The sequence below is a fragment of the Epinephelus fuscoguttatus genome, linkage group LG8 (assembly GCF_011397635.1).
Source record: "Epinephelus fuscoguttatus linkage group LG8, E.fuscoguttatus.final_Chr_v1".
Lineage (NCBI taxonomy): Eukaryota > Metazoa > Chordata > Actinopteri > Perciformes > Serranidae > Epinephelus > Epinephelus fuscoguttatus.
This window is the reverse complement of record NC_064759.1, coordinates 5,990,119-6,007,980: the sequence shown is the minus strand read 5'-3', so window position 1 is coordinate 6,007,980 and position 17,862 is coordinate 5,990,119. Positions and strand designations below refer to the sequence as shown.

The window sequence follows — 17,862 nt, the reverse complement described above, 5'->3', positions numbered from 1 at the left end:
GTCAGCTGGTGTCTGGTGTTACCAGCCTGCAGCTCCTGCTGGTGCTGCGAGGAGCGTGTTACAAAAATAGAGACCATATCAAATTAATATTTAACTGATCCTGTGATCAAATGTTCTCTGATGATATAAACAGTAATAATAATGATAATAGGGAGAGAATAAAGGTCCAGTGTGTAGATTCAGGGGCACCTATTTGCAGAAATGGTATGAAATATTCATGACTGTGTTTTAATTAGTTTATAATCCCCTGAAAAAAAGAATTGTTGTGCTTTGTTACCTTACAATGAGTCGTTTATGTCTACATACGGAGCGGGTCCTCTTCTACAGAGTCCACCATGGTGTCCTTCAGTCATCCAGCATGGACAGTTTAAACTCTGGCTCTAGACAGGCCCATTTGCTTTTTTGTGTTTTCATGTCGGACGCCGTAGTTCTCCTGCACGCTTGGCACATAGGAGAAGTTCTGCAACCTCACTACTAGTACCACTAAATCCCACACACTGGACCTTTAAATGATTATAAAGAGGTGATAAAAAACAACCCACCGTCATCAGTCAGAGACTCCATGGACAAGGTCCTGCTCCTGAAGTTCAACGACTCAGTAGACTGAGACAGAATCCTCCTGAGACCTATAGAGTCCTCAGTCACACTGAGAGACAGACAGGTGAGAGATATATATAAATTAATTAATTCATTTTTTGTAACTGCTCATCTTGCTGGAGGTCATGTGGGGGCTGGAGCATTTCCCAGCTGACATTGGGCGAGAGGCAGGGTTCACCCTGGACAGGTCACCAGACTATCACAGGGCTGACACATAGAGACAGACAACCATTCACACTCACATTCACACCTACGGACAATTTAGAGTCACCAGTTAACCTGCATGTCTTTGGACTGTGGGAGGAAGCTGGAGCACCTGGAGGAAACCCACGCTGACACAGGGAGAACATGCAGACTCCACACAGAAGGGCCCCCCCACCCTGGGGTTCAACCCCCCCACAACAATGCCAAACACTGCACCACCATGCAGTGTTTGGCACTGAGATAAGAGATATATATAAGTTTAAGTTTAAGTTTATTTCCTTTATTAATCCCCCTGAGGAGAAATTCAATGTTTTCACTCTTGCTTGTCAATTACACACAGGTCCGAAAGACACACACATGCACAAACAGGACCTATACGTGCACAAATTGGAGACATGTCAGAGTGAGGGGACTGCCCTTTGGTGAAAACATACTGTATTTTATATTCAACATCCAATCAGGTGGCTGTTCACTCTCACCCTGCAAGGTTATTGGTGGAGACACTCTTGGCAAGTGAGAGGCCGGAGCGGACCCTTCTGGACCCGAGCAGTGACTGACGAAGGCTGTCTGAGGGATAGATGGCCGAGCTCGGACGCTCCTTCATCATCGGAGCTGAAGAGACAGAAAAAAAGAAGTAAAACACATGATGAAACTCCTGAAGAGAACTGAAACAGAAGGCAAGATAAAAAGTTCTTCGTCATCACCTTTAAAAAAGAAACTGATATTTGATGAGGACTCTGGCTGATACTGAAACAGACAGACAGACAGACAGACAGATAGACAGACAGATTGACTCACTTTTTGTTCGCATGGCGACATTCTGCAGAGCTGAATTGTTTCTCGCCAACGCCAGCTTCTGTTGCTATTAAAGAGAGAGACAGACAGGCAGTCAGACAAGTAAACAGTAAAGAAATATGTTATGTTATTATATATGTTTGTTTTTTATCACCTTCTTTCACCACTTTATTATTTTACAGTTACCTCATTGTTTTTACACTTGCTTCATTTATCTGTTTTTATTGTGTTATGAGGCACTTTGTAACATCTGATTTAAAAAGTGCTTTAAGAATAAATTAGACAGGTCTTACCTTTTGTTTCATCTTGGCACAGCTGGCCAGACTGTCTCTGCAGCGGTTATGGATGGTGACATTGCAGGCTGAGAGACAGACAGACAGACAGACAGAAAAATGTTACTCATATTGCATATTTGTTTAATCCAGTGGTACTGAGATGTACTGATCAGGTTATCTGTTGTTATGATACTGTTTCTATATAAATAATCAGATCAATAAGTCAGCTGTGCAACAGTCTGTATTCATATCATATTACATACATGTAGAAACAAAACATTGTGTTGATAAACTGAGCTGATTGGATCCTGATATAAAACATCAGGGAGTTCAGTTTGTGTGAACCTCTGAACGCAGTGAAGTGATTGGTTCATTCAGGACATGTGTTAACAATCAGCCTCCACGCTCGCCTGCTGTGACATTTAACATTTAACTGTACGCTGGTATTTTTCTCAATCTTTGTGAAGAGTGAGCAGCTCACAATCACCAAAACATTCTGCTGCAAAACATGTAACCACAAAAAAAATGCAGCCAAAAAAAAATCTTTTAAGAAATCATCCTATCATAAAAGCTTTTACAAAGACTTGGGCCTGTTACGGCCAAAAATCTTTACACTGCAAATTATTCTGCAGCTGCACATTCAACCACAAAAAGTCCTGCAACAAAACATTCAACTACAAAACAGTCCTGCAACAAACTATAAATTGCAAGAAGTCCAACCATGAAAAAATGCTAAGAAAAAAGGTCCTGCCACAACACATTAAACTACAAAAAAGTCCTGCCACAAAATATGCCAGGATAAAAAGTCATCAAACAAAGCATTCAACTTACAAAAAGTCATGAAACAAACTATAAATGACAAAAAGTCATTCCATGAAACATTCAACTACAAAAAGTCCTGCCACAAAACATTCAACTACAAAAAGTCCTGCCACAAAATATGCCAGGATAAAATGTTCTGCCAGAAAACATTCAACTACAAAAAGTCTTGCCACAAAACATTCAACAACAAAAAAGTCATCAAACAAAACTATAAATCACAAAAAGTCCTGTCATGAAACAGTTAACCATAAAATGTCCTGCCACAACAAAAAGCCATGCAACAAAATTACAAATTACAAAAACTAATTCCATGAAACGTGCCAAGAAAAAAAAATCCTGCCACAAAACATTCAACTTAGGGCTGAGCAATGTTCGATATGATTAAATCATGCAAACGCCAGGAGAGGGGGGCACATATGCCACTTAACCACCAGGTGCCACTTACACTTAAACAGAAGAATAAGTAGATGAGAAAATAGACGAGACCCACCGCTGCCAGCCTCCAATAATACATACGGTAATGTTATGATGTTACAACAGCATTTAAGACGCTCATTAAGTTATTTTTAGTATCACTGTTTGACAACAGATAACAGCGTTAGGCTTATCCATGATTAAATTCGTCACATAACGTTAGCTACAGTAGCTGCGTGTGTAGTCGACTTATCCTGGTAAGTTAGCAAGTTAACATTACGTTAGCTAACGTTACTGGCGGCTGTTTCATTAAATGAAGTGAGTATGAGTCTGCAGACGGATCACTGTGTGTGGACTCAGCTCCTGAACCTCCATTAGAAAACCTAGAACCTCTTCAATGACCCTTAAAGCTCTGCAAGGATCCCCAAAACCTTTTCCATGAGCCCAAAGAACTTCCTCAAGGACCTTTCAGGGCTCGAGTCTGCGACCAACATGGTTGCGAGCATGTTTTGTGAGTGTCAATCAATCAATCAGTTTTATTTATACAGCCCAATATCACAAATCACAATTTGCCTCACAGGGCTTTACAATGTGTGAGTTAAAATTTCACTTGGTCGCATTCATGTGAGCGCATCATCCAGACGGAACTACAGACAGGCATGAGTACTCGAGTACTCGATTTGGACATCAGCATTGGTTCAACGTATGACCACTGCCCGACCTCCCACATGTTAACATGAATTGACAAAAAAATGTATTTCATTGTAGAACTTTGTGCAGTGTAAAGCTTCACTCAGCACCTCTAACACTGCCACTTTTTTTTTAATCATGAGACATGAAACTGCTGCTGCAGGAGCTTCGTGCTGTGACAGTTTGTCAGAGTCCACCTGCACACACTTACAAATACAAACACACGTACACATTGACAGGGCTAACTGTTAGCATCACATGACTAACGTTACCTTGCAGTTACTAACAGGTTTAACGACAGAGTCGAGTTGTTTCTGCGTCAGTGTTTGTTGGGATCATTTACTGGCTTGGTGTTGGATGTTAGCCACTGCTGATGTGCTAGCTCATGCTAACCAGAGAAGTAATTTACTGTGCATCTAACCTATGTAAAGGCAGCAACAGAAAGTTTGATTTTTCTTATGTTAAGTTTGGATTTATGGTTCAGTATCAGAGCAGCTCCAGTCTGCATTCGTCTTTGCCCATCTGTGGCACGGCAGCCTTCAGCATTGATAGGCTCTTATTTATGACGTGTAGCCAATCAGATGGTGCTGTCGGCGGGACACTGAGCGAGGCTACAGAGTGGTGACTGCAGACAGAGAGAGGCGGGGCCATCAGAGCCAAAGTAGCTAAGTATTCAAATATCTATTTATTTATTTTGGTTATCCAATTAAAAATAAAATAAAAAAATAAGGGTGAAAGCAAATCATGTACTGGGGCGACCAACTTGTGGTATATGTTGGGATGTACTGTGGTTCATGTATTTTACTGTGCCTTCCATGTTTTAAGGCTATTGTGGTTTTATGATGTTTAAAACTGGACATATTTAATAACATTGTGGGTCTACGTGTAAAGGCCATACTAGGGACAAGAATTTAAAATTAGCAGTAGCTATAAACTCTCTGTGCAACACATCAGTCTCATACTCTGTACTGGATGTAAAATTGCATCATCCCTTTCACATAAAATAAAGAAAAAGGAAAGTTGTAAGCACCAGTGTTACCAGTGGAAAAGTTAGTCTGGAGCCCTGCCTTTAAAACCTCAAAAAATCTCAGTCCACATTCCTGCTGAAAAAAACCTAACTGGGAGAAGAGGAGGTAAAAATAGTCTGCAGACTGAAACACACACACATGTTGGGTGTGTCTGTGTGTAAAGTGTTTGTGGTTGTTTTTGTTTCTTTCCATAAATCCAGTTGGAAACGTTCTCAGTAACGTCTGGTTCACATTAAGTGAAACCTGCTGATTATAGTATAAGGATTTTATCAGCAGCAGCTCATTAATCGCTGGTATTTAACATGCTGCTGCTTCATGTTCCTGTAATGTGGGTCGGTCCACTCACATCAAACATGATCACATCTCTGAGTGACGTGTACACGGTGTTGATCTGAAACAACATCTTTAGTGGGCGACGCTATTAATTCACACGGTCTTCGTTTTAGTTGCTGACATCACAGTAATAGGTTTTTTTTTTAGATCGTAGGAACTTTGTCATAGTTTTGAGAAGCGCCCCTTTGTGTTGTGTCCCCACTATAAGCAGCAGGAATGATCACAGTTTTTAGAATGTCATTTTAGGGGGATATTTTTAGCTCCTATTACAGAGTAGGTACTCTCCCAGCACAAGAGGAACCATGAGTGATGCAAAGCCCCGTTTCCACTGAGCAGTTCAGTTCAGTACGCTTATTTCTGTTTCCACTGTGAAAAGTTGTGGATGGTACCAATGGAACCGTTCTGTAAAGTCCCCATGTTTGGTCCTCCCTCTGTTGGGGTACCTAGCACACAGATCTGGTACTAAAAGGTGGAGCTGCAGTCTGATTGGTCAGTAGAGGACGGTCACGCTGCTCAGGGCTGAGTTGTTTCTGGTTTTGAGGTTCATGTAACCACTGTTCATACCGCTCTTACGTGGGCCTGTGAAACATTTCCACCAAACTTCAGATGATGTATTGTCCAAATTTGGAAATATTTGGTGGTGTCAGTGGTTTCTGTTGTGTTACTACAGTATGTAGCTACAAGCTAGCTCACACTCCTGCCAGTGTTCAACGAAGCAGCTGCCTGTCATCACAGCTGTGCACCATAGCAGCAGCAGCAGCAGCTTTTAAAAGCACTCTTGCACACAGGCGGTTGTCAGCACGGTAACCACGCTGCGAGGTGAAAGCACCTTAACATTTTCACTGGTCGCTGTGCTGCTTCCTTCTGTTTACTACCCTTTTTCTGGCACATCCGTAACGCTGAACATGACACACCAGAAAAAAGAAACAAAACAGAAAGGCAGACTCGTCTCCTGCACAGCTGTGGACACGACTCTAGTCTTCTAACAGAGTCTATCGCCTTTTTTTAACAGGTTTTCCTGCTTTAAAAAAACCTGTGTACACGCACTAATTTTGGTGGATAAAGATCATCAGTATTAAATACTTTAAAGTAGAAGTACAGTACGAACAGGTTGTGACTTATAAAGTCTTTACAGGAGTTTTCCCTCAGGTGATATAAACGCAAGTGTCTCTGGAACAGCAAACATTAATAAGGTCCATCATCATATTTACTGACGATAAACATGTGTTCACGTCTCCTCCGTCTGTCACAGATTTATATAAAGACAATTATCAGACCGCTCAGGAGTTATCAATTAATGAAGCTAAACATACACACACACACACACACACACACACACACACACACAAATTAAGCACACACACACTAAACACACAAACACACACTGAATACACACACATTAAAGTCACATACAATAAAAACACACACTAAACAAACACATGAACTAAACTCACATTGAACACAAACACACATAAACTAACAACACACATACACACACACACACTGATCACACACATACATAAACTAAACCGAGACACACACATTAAACACACTCATATACACACGCACACACATGTGTCCCCTCGACCCAGTTCTCAGGGTTCATCCCCAGCAGCCAATCACAGAGCAGAACAACAGACATGGTCACACACTGAAATGTGTGTGTGTTAATCTGAAGAAGTACATCTGTTCATTGTGAAGGAGGAGGATTAACACACCATCTGTCACACACACACACACACACACACACACACACACACACACACACACACACACACACAGGGATGAGTTGTGTTTCTGTATATTTTGTATGTTGTTATATTTTGTATGAACAGTTGTGTGTATGTATTTACTCTGTGTTATATGTTTATGTATATACTATGTGTGTGTGTGTGTGTGTGTGAGTAAGCAGTACATGTATGTAAGTAAACATACAGTATACATCCGTAGTATATATAGTGCATGTTACCTGGGCAGCTGAGCGCCTCCTTGGCCGTGATGCTCCTGTTGCAGGAGGAGCACAGGGTGGTGGAGGACACCGTCAGGGAGGTGAACAGGTGACCGTTGCTGGACCTGGCCTCCCTTTCTCGCGCCTCCTTCTCCCGCTCCTTCAGGCGCGCCTTCTCCTTATTCTGAACAGACAGACAGACAGACAGACAGACATGTTATTGATTCTATGACTCTGATCGATCAGTTAGTTTTATTGATTTATTTGATCACTGATGTCACTTTGTTTCACTTCATTCATTTACACACTCGGGTTAATCTAAGTGTCATGTGACCACAGGTTCAGTAAATCAGACACAGGGGTCCTGTGTGAGTGAGTGATTGAATGAACGAATGAATGATGTAGATCAGTTTCAGCCGTGTTGTATCTCTGTATAGAAACACAGAGCAGAGAACAAAGAACTGAACAGAGGGGGGAGGAGGGGGCAGTCTAATACCTGGAGACCTCCTGTCTACTGTCTACTGCGGGGAGGAAAGGGGGGGGGTATCCTGATCCTGTTGGTCTCGAACACTGGAGGCACTACAGGAGTTTATTCACTGTGAATTGAACCTGCAGAAAGCAGCAGGGCATCATGGGAAAGTTGAGAAAGGTTTCATTTTGTGTGAAAAGTCAAGAGAGACAACCTGAAAACAACCAATCAGCTGGTTTAATTCTCAACAAGGAAACTTTAAGCAGCTTTAACAAACGCGTTTCTCAGTAAAATACTTTGTTGTGAGCACTGACCAATCACGTTTAAGGATCAAAGTAAAATCAAATATCAGATATGATTCAAATAAAAGTTATAATCTAAAAACCTTTTTATTCTGAGGACAGATGACAAGCGGACAAAAGATTGACCACAGGCCAACAAAGGACCAACCACAAGCCAATGAAAGACCGACCACAGGCCAACAAAGGGACCAACTACAAGCCAATGAAAGACCGACCACAGGCCAACAAAGGGACCAACTACAAGCCAATGAAAGACCGACCACAGGCCAACAAAGGACCAACTTCAAGCCATCGAAAAACCGACCACAGGCCAACAAAGGGACCAACCACAAGTCAACAAAGGACCAACTATGGGCCAACAAAGGACCAACTACAGGCCAAAAAAAGACCGACCAGAGGCCAAGACAGAAACAACTACAAGCCGACAAAAGACCGACCACAGGCCAACAAAAGACCGACCACAAGCCAAAAAAAGGGCAGACCAGAGGCCAAGACAGAAACAACTACAAGCCGACAAAAGACCAACCACAGGCCAACAAAGGACCAACCACAAGTCAACAAAAGACCAACTATGGGCCAAAAAAAGACCGACCAGAGGCTGAGACAGGAACAACTACAAGCCAATGAAAGACTAACCACAGACCAACAGAGAACCAACTATGGGCCAACAACGGACTACTGGCTGGAGGTGTAAACTGACTTTTATTCAAACTTCAACACAACACGGAGAGTTTAGCTTTAAAGACTGAACACACAGTCAGGTCATGTGACTACAGCAGTGTGTTCTCAGCACCTCCTGTGATCTGATTGGCTGTCTTGGATGCCTTGCTCAGGGGCACGCTGCTGCTGATATGAATTATAGATGAATGTCAGACTCAAAACAGACAGACACTCCGCTCCAGGACACAGCAGCATGGCCTCATGGGAGCTGTAGTCCAGGTGGAAACTACAGGGACCAGCAGCCCCGTCAGCAGGATGACTTTTGACCTCTGACTGTATCACTGCTGCTCTGAACGCAGAACAAACATTAAAGAGATTCATGATAAACTCCCAGAATCAGATGATCCACACTGAATCTAAAAATGGATTGAAAGTTACACAACTGTGGTTTATAGACAGGAACAAACAGAGAGGCATTATGGGTAACCCAGACTAACAGTCTGCAGTCATGCTACAGTAGCAGCTCTTTGAGGTTGTGTTTACACACAGATTGACCTAAATGCTAGGATGATTTCATTAGCAGATACAGTTCTGCCAGTGTTTATGGCAACCAATAAGGAACGAAGGCTATAAAACCGTTACTAAAAACTTTGAAGTAGATGTTAACTATGGCTCCAAAGGTGCATTTCGGCAAAAGACATCCAATCACAGAGCTAAGTGCTAACAACATGTGGTAGCTAAAGATGAGACAATCTGGCGTAATCTTGGCGCAGCACAAAGGTTAAGTTGGGACTTTATAAAAAGATGGCAATCAGGTTCTAGACAGTGAGCAGCACGCATCCAAGGTGAAGCTAAGAAAAGCGCGGACACTGTGCTGAAAAAAATGCAAATACGGCAAAGCGAAACGGCAAGCGGAATAGATACACCTGTAGATACACTTAAATAAATAGTGGCTGACAATAGACAGAATCACAATGTTTGTTTACAACAACTTTTGGGTAGAGCACCCCTGCATCACATACATGAAATCAAAACAGCGCTGGGCAAACACTGCTTCACTGGGGCGCCCTAAAAAACTTCCCACTCAGTAAAATCAATGTCATTTTCAGTGAAGTGCTGTAAAGTTTAGTTGATTCAAAACATACATTAAACACACATTAAACATGGCTTAATACAGACAATTTCAAACACAAGTACACAAATCAGCTTCACTATAACTTGCAGCATTCACAGACAAAACACTTGTCTTTATCTGGACACATTTTCCCCACAAATACAACATGCTAACGTTATTAGCACAAGCCTATGGCATTTTACATTGTATAAATTAGCCTAGTAGCTAGCAGACTTTTCCTCTGCTCATATGAAGCCAGGGACAACAGCAACATTTAACAAAGGTAATGTTACAAAATTCAGCTCCATTACAACTCACAAGGTTCACTGACAAAACAACTGTCTTATACTAAACACGTTTTTCAAATACATATAACATGCTAACATTATTAGCACAAACTGATGGCATTATACATTGTATAAATTAGCCTAGCAACAAGCGGAGATTTCCTCTGCTCATATGAAGCCAGGATAAATTACACACAAGACTTAAAATGTTGTGAAGGCTTTATTGTCTTCACAATTTATTTTTTCTTATTTGTGAAATTAAAGAAAATAAAAGCTTTGTTTCCAATGGAGGGAAATGGTTTCAGCTTACAAACAGAGACCGGAGGTCTGTGGCACTGTGACGTGTAGTTGCATGTCTGGGGAAGTGCACGTCAGGCTATGAAATATATGAAAATATTCCAGATAGAGTGTACACTTAAAATGATTTTTTTTTTCTAGGTGTGTCTTTTCAGGCGGTTAGAATGTGTTTTGCTGCAGCCCCATCCACAGCTTAGCTTCCATGCCGGTAGACTTTGTTTATCAAAGACCATAGCGAAGCAACACAGTACATAAAATAAACACAGCAGAAACATCATAGGTCAGACTCCCCCAATCCCAAATGGATCCCTTACAGACTCGTTGACTCAAGCCCTAAGCCCTTACAGACCTAGGACCAATTCCATTTCTTCCTCTTAGACCTTGTCTTGGCCCTTCCCATTGGTTTTTGCGTGTTCACGTGAGGGGAATTGGTGTCCCAATTCTCCATCAGGGACACCACTTCCCCTCACGTGAACACGCAAAAACCAATGGGAAGAGCCAAGACAAGGGCTAAGGGCTCAGCGTTACAGTTACAGCTGAAAATGACAACAGGGATAAACAAGTTTGCTGATTTCAGATTTCTCCACAATCTAAATCAATTGCCAGTTGTCTGCCTTTAGGTGACTGTTGCTGTTAGTGTATAGTATCAAGTTTAACAGCTTAATTTTAAAATTCTGTGTAAATTCAGCAACCACGATGACTTGTTTTGTTCTCAACGCACATGTAATCCCACTCAATGAGTGAATAACTCCTTTATGAGGCTTATCCTGGTTATGATCATGTTCAGGATACGGCGTTCACATGAGCACAGAGAAATCAGGTTAATTATTGTCCCCGAATACATCGTACTTTCTTTCAAGGTGCTTTCAGACCTAGAGTTGATTTGGTCTGAATCAGGGACCAATTTTGTTCCAAAGTTGCATAATTGCCTAGAGTTGGTTCGTATTCTCACGGCAGCATTTACAAGAGGACCAGATCAAATGCCTTGTGTGAGAAAGCTGCTCTTGATTGGTCAGAATTTCCATGTGGGAAAAATCCAGGAAGTAAAGCTAACGTTGAAGAAGAGTACACTTGCAAGATAAATGTGACGCTTTCTAATGTCACAATGGAGGGACAACTACGCAGGTTGATTACACCTGCCACAACAAACCGCACTTAGAGGGCAAACGAACTAGAGTTTGACTGAACTTAACCAAACAGGGCGGGTGTGAAAGCACCCCCAGAGTACTCCCACTAACATATTCTTGTTTTTCATAAGTGGAATATGGTGTTTACCTTACTAACACATAAACAGGATACTCCAAAAACTTTGTCATAATCAGGTTTATCGTGTCGACGTAAACACACTCAATGAAGGCTTCTAAATGAGGGCCGAGGCTACAGGGTTTTGTATTGTGTAAATAATCCACAGTGGAGGTCACAACGCAAACCTGTGGGATGGTGACATCATCAGACCATCAGACGAGTCTGTCTGTGTTGAGTCACAATCAGAAGTCTGAAACACAGACTCAAAAGAAACCAGCAGCTCGTCACACCTCCGCACCGACTGGAGGAGAAAATACTCTGAACTTTAATCTGAGGAGACATTTAGATCATCCGCCTCTCACCTGGTCACACCTGACCGACAACAATAAACAATCACAGCTCCCGATCATGTTTGCTAACCACCAACCAGCCGGTTACAGGCCGTTTAATATGAATAGAACTTTTATGACACATCGTCCGAGTCACTAACCTGCGTCAGTTAATGATTCACTGACTTTATGAAACATCTGTTGACATGTAAACCCTCTGAAATCTAATATACCATGTAAGGGTGATTAGATGTGTCTTTATCTGCCTGTCTGTCTGTCTGCCTGTCTGTCTGACTGCCTCTGTCTGAACTTCTCCTTTCTGTTGTGACTGTTTTGCACATTAACTTCTGCTCTGAACTAGGAGGGGCAGGAAGAGGAAGTGTGTGTGTGTGTGTGTGTGTGTGTGTGTATGCGTGCGTGAGACAGATCAGATCACAGAAACAGAGAGCGACTTCAGTTCTTCATTTTCTGTACAAATATAAGACTGAGGCTGCGGCCGAGGATTATTTTATAGATTTATATTTTCAAAAAGAAGAAGGGACGTTTTAACATCGCAGAGTTTCACAATAAAAGTCTTTTTCTGTCTACTCTGTGAGTTCATGTAGATATTAGTAGTTACAATATTTTTAGAACACATCGTCATTACTGATCAGTAAACTGTCACACACTGAAAGTGGTTTTAAGCAGGTTCAATGATCTGGTGACAGTCAGTGATCAGCTGATCAATAAATAAAGAGCTCAGTGATGGGGAGAAATAAAGGGACCTCTGTCTGACCGAGGGTGGAGGAGGGGTCATGAGACAGGCGGGGGAGGAGGGGGGGGCGCGAGGGAGAGACCTGAGTTTTGAGAAAAGAGGCAGACACATGAAACCACAGGGGACACGGTGACAATGAGGACTCAGGTTCAGGTGAGACTCAGGTGACAGGTAACTGATCTGAGTGCAGCAGAGGCTCATTCATTTATGACCTCACTCTGTACCAAAGCTCCAAACAACAGCGGCAGACAATAGAATGTGTTATTATTTCCACATTTGAAGGTAGAACTGTGATTTATTACCTCCATATTTCAAAATACATATGTTCTCTCTTATCACAATATTTCAGGATATTAAATGGTCTATTATCTCGACATTTTAAGAGGTACATTGTGTTTTTATCTCCATATTTCAAGGCATAAAATATGATTTGTTACATCCACATTTCAAGATGTAGAATATCTTGTCATCTCTATATTTCAAGATATACATGTTCTCCATTACCTCCATATTCAAAGATATTAAATATATCGTTATATTCATATTCCAAGGAAAAAAAAATGTGCTCTGTTACCTCCATATTTCAAGATGTTATCTTTATATTTCAAAGAATACAATGTGATCTATCACCTTCATATTTCAAGATATAACATGTATTGTTACCTCCATATTTTTAAGATATAAAGCATTGTCATCGCCATATTTTAAAGATATAAAACATGTCATTATTTTCATATTTCAAGATACAGAATGTGTTGTTATCTCCACATTTGAAGGTAGAAATGTGCTTTATTGCCTCCATATTTCAAAATACTCTCTTATCACAATATTTAAAGATATCAAATGGTGTATTATCTTGACATGTGAAGAGGTACATTGCGTTTTCAAGGTATAAAATATGCTTTGTTACATCTACATTTCAAGATACAGAATATCTTGTCATCTCTATATTTCAAGATATACATGTTCTCCGTTACCTCCATATTCAAAGATATAACATGGTCTATAATCTCCACATTTCAAGATTTAAAATGTGTTTTTATCTCCATATTTTACGGTATAAATATATTACTCTGTTACATACATATTTCAAGATATAAAATGTCTTGTTATCTCCACATTTGAGGATATTAAATGGTCTCTGTTCAGAGATAGAATAAAATGCAAAGAATGTTCTGCTATTTCAATATTTAAGGATATAAAATCCCTTATTTTCATATTTAAGATAAAAATGTGTTGAGATCTCCATATTAACAGATATACAATTATCTGTTATCTCAACATTTACCGATAAAACATGTTTTGTTATCTTTCTATTTGAAGATATAAAATCATCTGTTATCTCCATATTTAAAGATGTAAAACGTTCTGTTGTCTCACTATCTAAAGATGTAAAATGTCCCAGTGTGGTCATTAAAAACAGATCTCCAGCTCTCTGGTTACCTACTACCTACAAACTATCTGCTGCTGGGTCAGTTTATTAAAGCTTACTAATCACCATGGTGACAATCCTGCTCTCAGATTGGCTGTCACATGTCAAAATCAAACACAGTTCAGGTTTGTGTCTGAAATCACTCCCTTGTTTACTCAGTCACTCCTCCCTGAAAGACACAGAGGGAGGAGTGACTGAGTGATTTACAGGATGTCAGAGAAGAAGAGATGAAGGTATCAGACAGATATTGAAGGACCCTGTTTAACGGATCTATGGCGCATGGCGCAAGATCATTTAGGGCGTGTCCGACTCCACTTTGCTAGTCAAATGACACATAATGGGTGCAGAGTAAAGAACAAGTGGAACTGGTGTTGTATTTAGTCTCTGAATTAATCACAGGTGTGTTCTGAGCGTAACATGTATTCAACCAATCAGAGTGTCATCTCCCATTCCCTTTAAAACCAGGTGTGTCTGCACCTGCTGCACCGCTGTTAACATGGCACATTCAGCAAAGTGGAGAAGAGAGCGGCTGTAACGTCACTGCAGCAAATATGGTGAGACATTTAAGCAGCTAAACTAAAAACTGGAGTTAAAATGAAGTTACGCTGTTTCTTGTGCGTAGATACGTACAGCGTCTCTTTTAATGGGGGTCAGACTGCAGCTCTGCTCTCTGCTACGTTTCCATTTTAGAGAACGTCATTAATGCTTTCTTCATTAATGATGTATTTTTTTATCCACCTGCTGATCCCTGTGTGTGTGTAACAAGAGGAGTGTAGGTGCATTGCAAACCCGCCTATGTACCTGCATCTTACTATCTGCTGCCTCAGAATGGAAATACACTACGCACCTGACCACATTCATTTTAAGAGCTACACACCCATGGGTGCACAGAAAGGGTGAAGTTCATTTGCTTCTTACACATCGTGGGCGCTGGCAAACAGTCTGAAACTAACAATGAAAGTATCACTGCAGCGTGCAACGCTTTGCACCAGGTGCAAGATGGAACCAGAAGCGATGACAATATCAGAGAAGAAGAGAAGAAGATATCAGACAGAAGAAATAAAGCTATCAAAGAAGAAGACATGAAGGTACCAGAAAGATGGAAATATCAGACTAAAAAGAGATGAAGATATTAGAGAAGAAGAGATGGAGATATTTGTGAAGAAGACATAGTTACAGACAAAAAAGATGAAGATACCAGGCAATAAGAGATGGAAATAGAGAAAACGAGATGGAGAAATCAGGCATGAAAGATGGAAATATTCATGAAGAAGAGATGGAGAAAATGGAGACGAAGCAATGAAGATATTGGTCAAAGACATGGAGATGTCAGACTGAAGAGATGGAGATATCAGAGAAGAAGAGATGGAGAAGGGTGAGCAGCTTCAGGCTGCCCCTCGTGGTGCTGAAGTCCTTCTCCACCTGCACCACAGAGAGCGTCCTGACAGGTGTCATCTCACCATCTGGTTCAGGAACAACACTCAGAGAGATAACCTGACCCTGCAGAGGGCGGTGCAGTCAGCTCAACGCACCAGGAGATGTAAACTCTCAGCGCGACAAGACATTTAGACCAGGAGGTGCAGGACGAGGGCTGAGAGGATCAGGAAAGACCTCCATCACCAAAACAACACACTCTTCATCGCCCTCATGCCGCTCCACCGCCCGACGGGCAGGGATCTCCAGGGAAAGCCAAACAAATGTTTATCTGTACATAATGCGATGCCACACAGCTGGTTGAATATGAGCAAAGTTTCCCTGCTTCCCTTCACTGGTTCCTGTACAGCAGGGTCGGTCTTTGTTTCACTGTTACACACAGTAGGCTATATCTTCAGTAGCTAGCTAGCTAACCCTACACTTTTCAGGGTCTGATTTTGGTTTTGGAACAGGGAAGAAACATATATCTTTTTCCAACCTCTCCAGGTAACGAGTATCATTAATACACGACATGCCCCAGGCACAGCATTTAGCTCCAAATCCACAAAACTAGTCTGAAAATGAAGGAAATCTGAAATGACTGCATTAAGCCCCGTTTCCACCAAGCAGTTCAGTTAGATGACCATTTTTTCCGTTTCCACAGTGAAAAGTTGTGGATGGTCCCAACAGAAGCGTTCCGTACCGTCCCCATGTTTGGTCCCCCCTCTGTTGGGGTACCGAGCACACAGATCTGGTACTAAAAAGTGGAGCTGTGAACACTGCAGTCTGATTGGTCAGTAGAGGACGGTCACTCTGCTCAGGGCTGAGTTGTGTCTGGTTTTGAGGCTCATGTAACCACTGTTCATACAGTGGAGAGATTTATACTATAAAATGAAAGGATGTTTTGCTGCCTCTCACAGCAGCTGGAGTCTGAGAAAAAATAACTTCATTCACTGGGCCGACTGCCGGCAACTTTTAAGGTGGAACGTTAACTTGTGATGTTACTCAATGCATGAGTTGATGACGTGAATCCATCAGCACACCGTAAATTTCACTGTGACAACTTTGACCATCACTTTAGCTTTTATATGACACACAGTTTTAGTAACGAGTGGATCTTCAAGTGTTTATATATATTAATTTCCTCCGGATTTTATGAACTGCGTATATTCTAATCCTCACTCAGAGAAAAAAGCATCGTGGAGTGTCGTTCCTGTGGGCTCCAGCAACACTAAACCCCTGAGCTTGCCTGAGAAGGACTAAATGCACAGAGCTGCTATTTTTAAATATCCCATGGAGAGATATGGTGAGACTCTCACTGCAGCCTGTTTTACTTGGTTCTGACAATCTCAGCGTGCAGCCTCGTTCTGTGGACGATAAACCAGGTGCAGACTGATACAGGAGGAAATACAGTGAGTGCTGGACGGAGCAGTGAGTGACAACAACCCCGCCCACATTTAAGAGGACTGTTTGTGGTGGAAACACTAGGGTCTAGGTACCATGTCTGAAAGGTTACTGAAAGTGTTTGGTGGAAACAGGGCTTTAGAGTCAATGGAGCACAGCTGTGGTCAGAGCCAGCCCGATGCTACGTCATGATGGCCAGTGTGGCTCCAGGGGTGGGACTTCACGATGGGTCAGTTCTGTCCCCCTATCCAGTGCTTGTACCTTTAATAAAGAGTCACATTCACCCATTCACACACCCATTCACACACTGGTGCCACCTGCTACTCAGATTTAACACACTCACACCGATTGAGAGCAATTTGGGGTTCAGTGTCTCAAGCATGTATCAGCATGCAGACTGGAGGAGCCGGGAATCAAACCGCTGATCTTCTGATGAGTGGAAAACCCGCTGTACTACTGAGCCACAGCCGCCCATTAACATGTACAGATCTAGGCTTTATTAATTTATCACTGTGTGGAGCACAAATTCATTTTACTACACACTGAACTGTGTGTGAGTGTGTATCTGACAGATACACATGACTTTAATTGTGTGTGTGTGTGTGTGTGTGTGTGTGTGTGTGTGTGGTTCTTAAGAAACTAAAAACACTTCTTTCAGGCTTCAAACTGAAAACATGACAGTTTGTTTGTTTTATAGTCAGGTCAAAGGTCAGACATCCACCTTCACTCCTGACCGACACTTCCTGTATGAACCCACACACACACACACACACACACACACACACACACACAGGCTCCCCTCCCCCCGCTCCGCTCGTTTCCTCCTGCAGGACAAAGCGGCCACGCTGCTGCTTGCTAACGGACACACACTCAAACACACCGAAAACACACTGAAAGTCAGTCTGTACACACACACCGAACACCGACACACACCGGGACACACACACCGAACACACACACTCCTCTGTATAGACACATTAAACCGTTTCTGTCTGAACTGGGAAAAAAAAGTGTGTTTCCCGTTTCTGTCTCCGCCAACTTCACCAATCT

The 17,862-nt window shown here is 41.8% G+C and overlaps 1 protein-coding gene across 2 annotated transcripts in view; it reads right to left on the bottom strand.

Annotated features, from left to right (window-relative positions):
• arhgef2 (rho/rac guanine nucleotide exchange factor (GEF) 2) overlaps positions 1-17,862 on the bottom strand; it is a 35,045-nt gene that overhangs the window by 16,683 nt on the left and 500 nt on the right. For both annotated transcript variants that reach the window (XM_049583873.1, XM_049583874.1), the window contains exons 2-6: positions 7,128-7,290; positions 1,890-1,957; positions 1,600-1,663; positions 1,281-1,413; positions 543-646 (exon numbers count right to left, since the gene is read on the bottom strand). In XM_049583873.1, the coding sequence (XP_049439830.1) occupies positions 543-646; positions 1,281-1,413; positions 1,600-1,663; positions 1,890-1,957; positions 7,128-7,290 (532 nt within the window). The remainder of the gene's footprint in view (positions 1-542; positions 647-1,280; positions 1,414-1,599; positions 1,664-1,889; positions 1,958-7,127; positions 7,291-17,862) is intronic.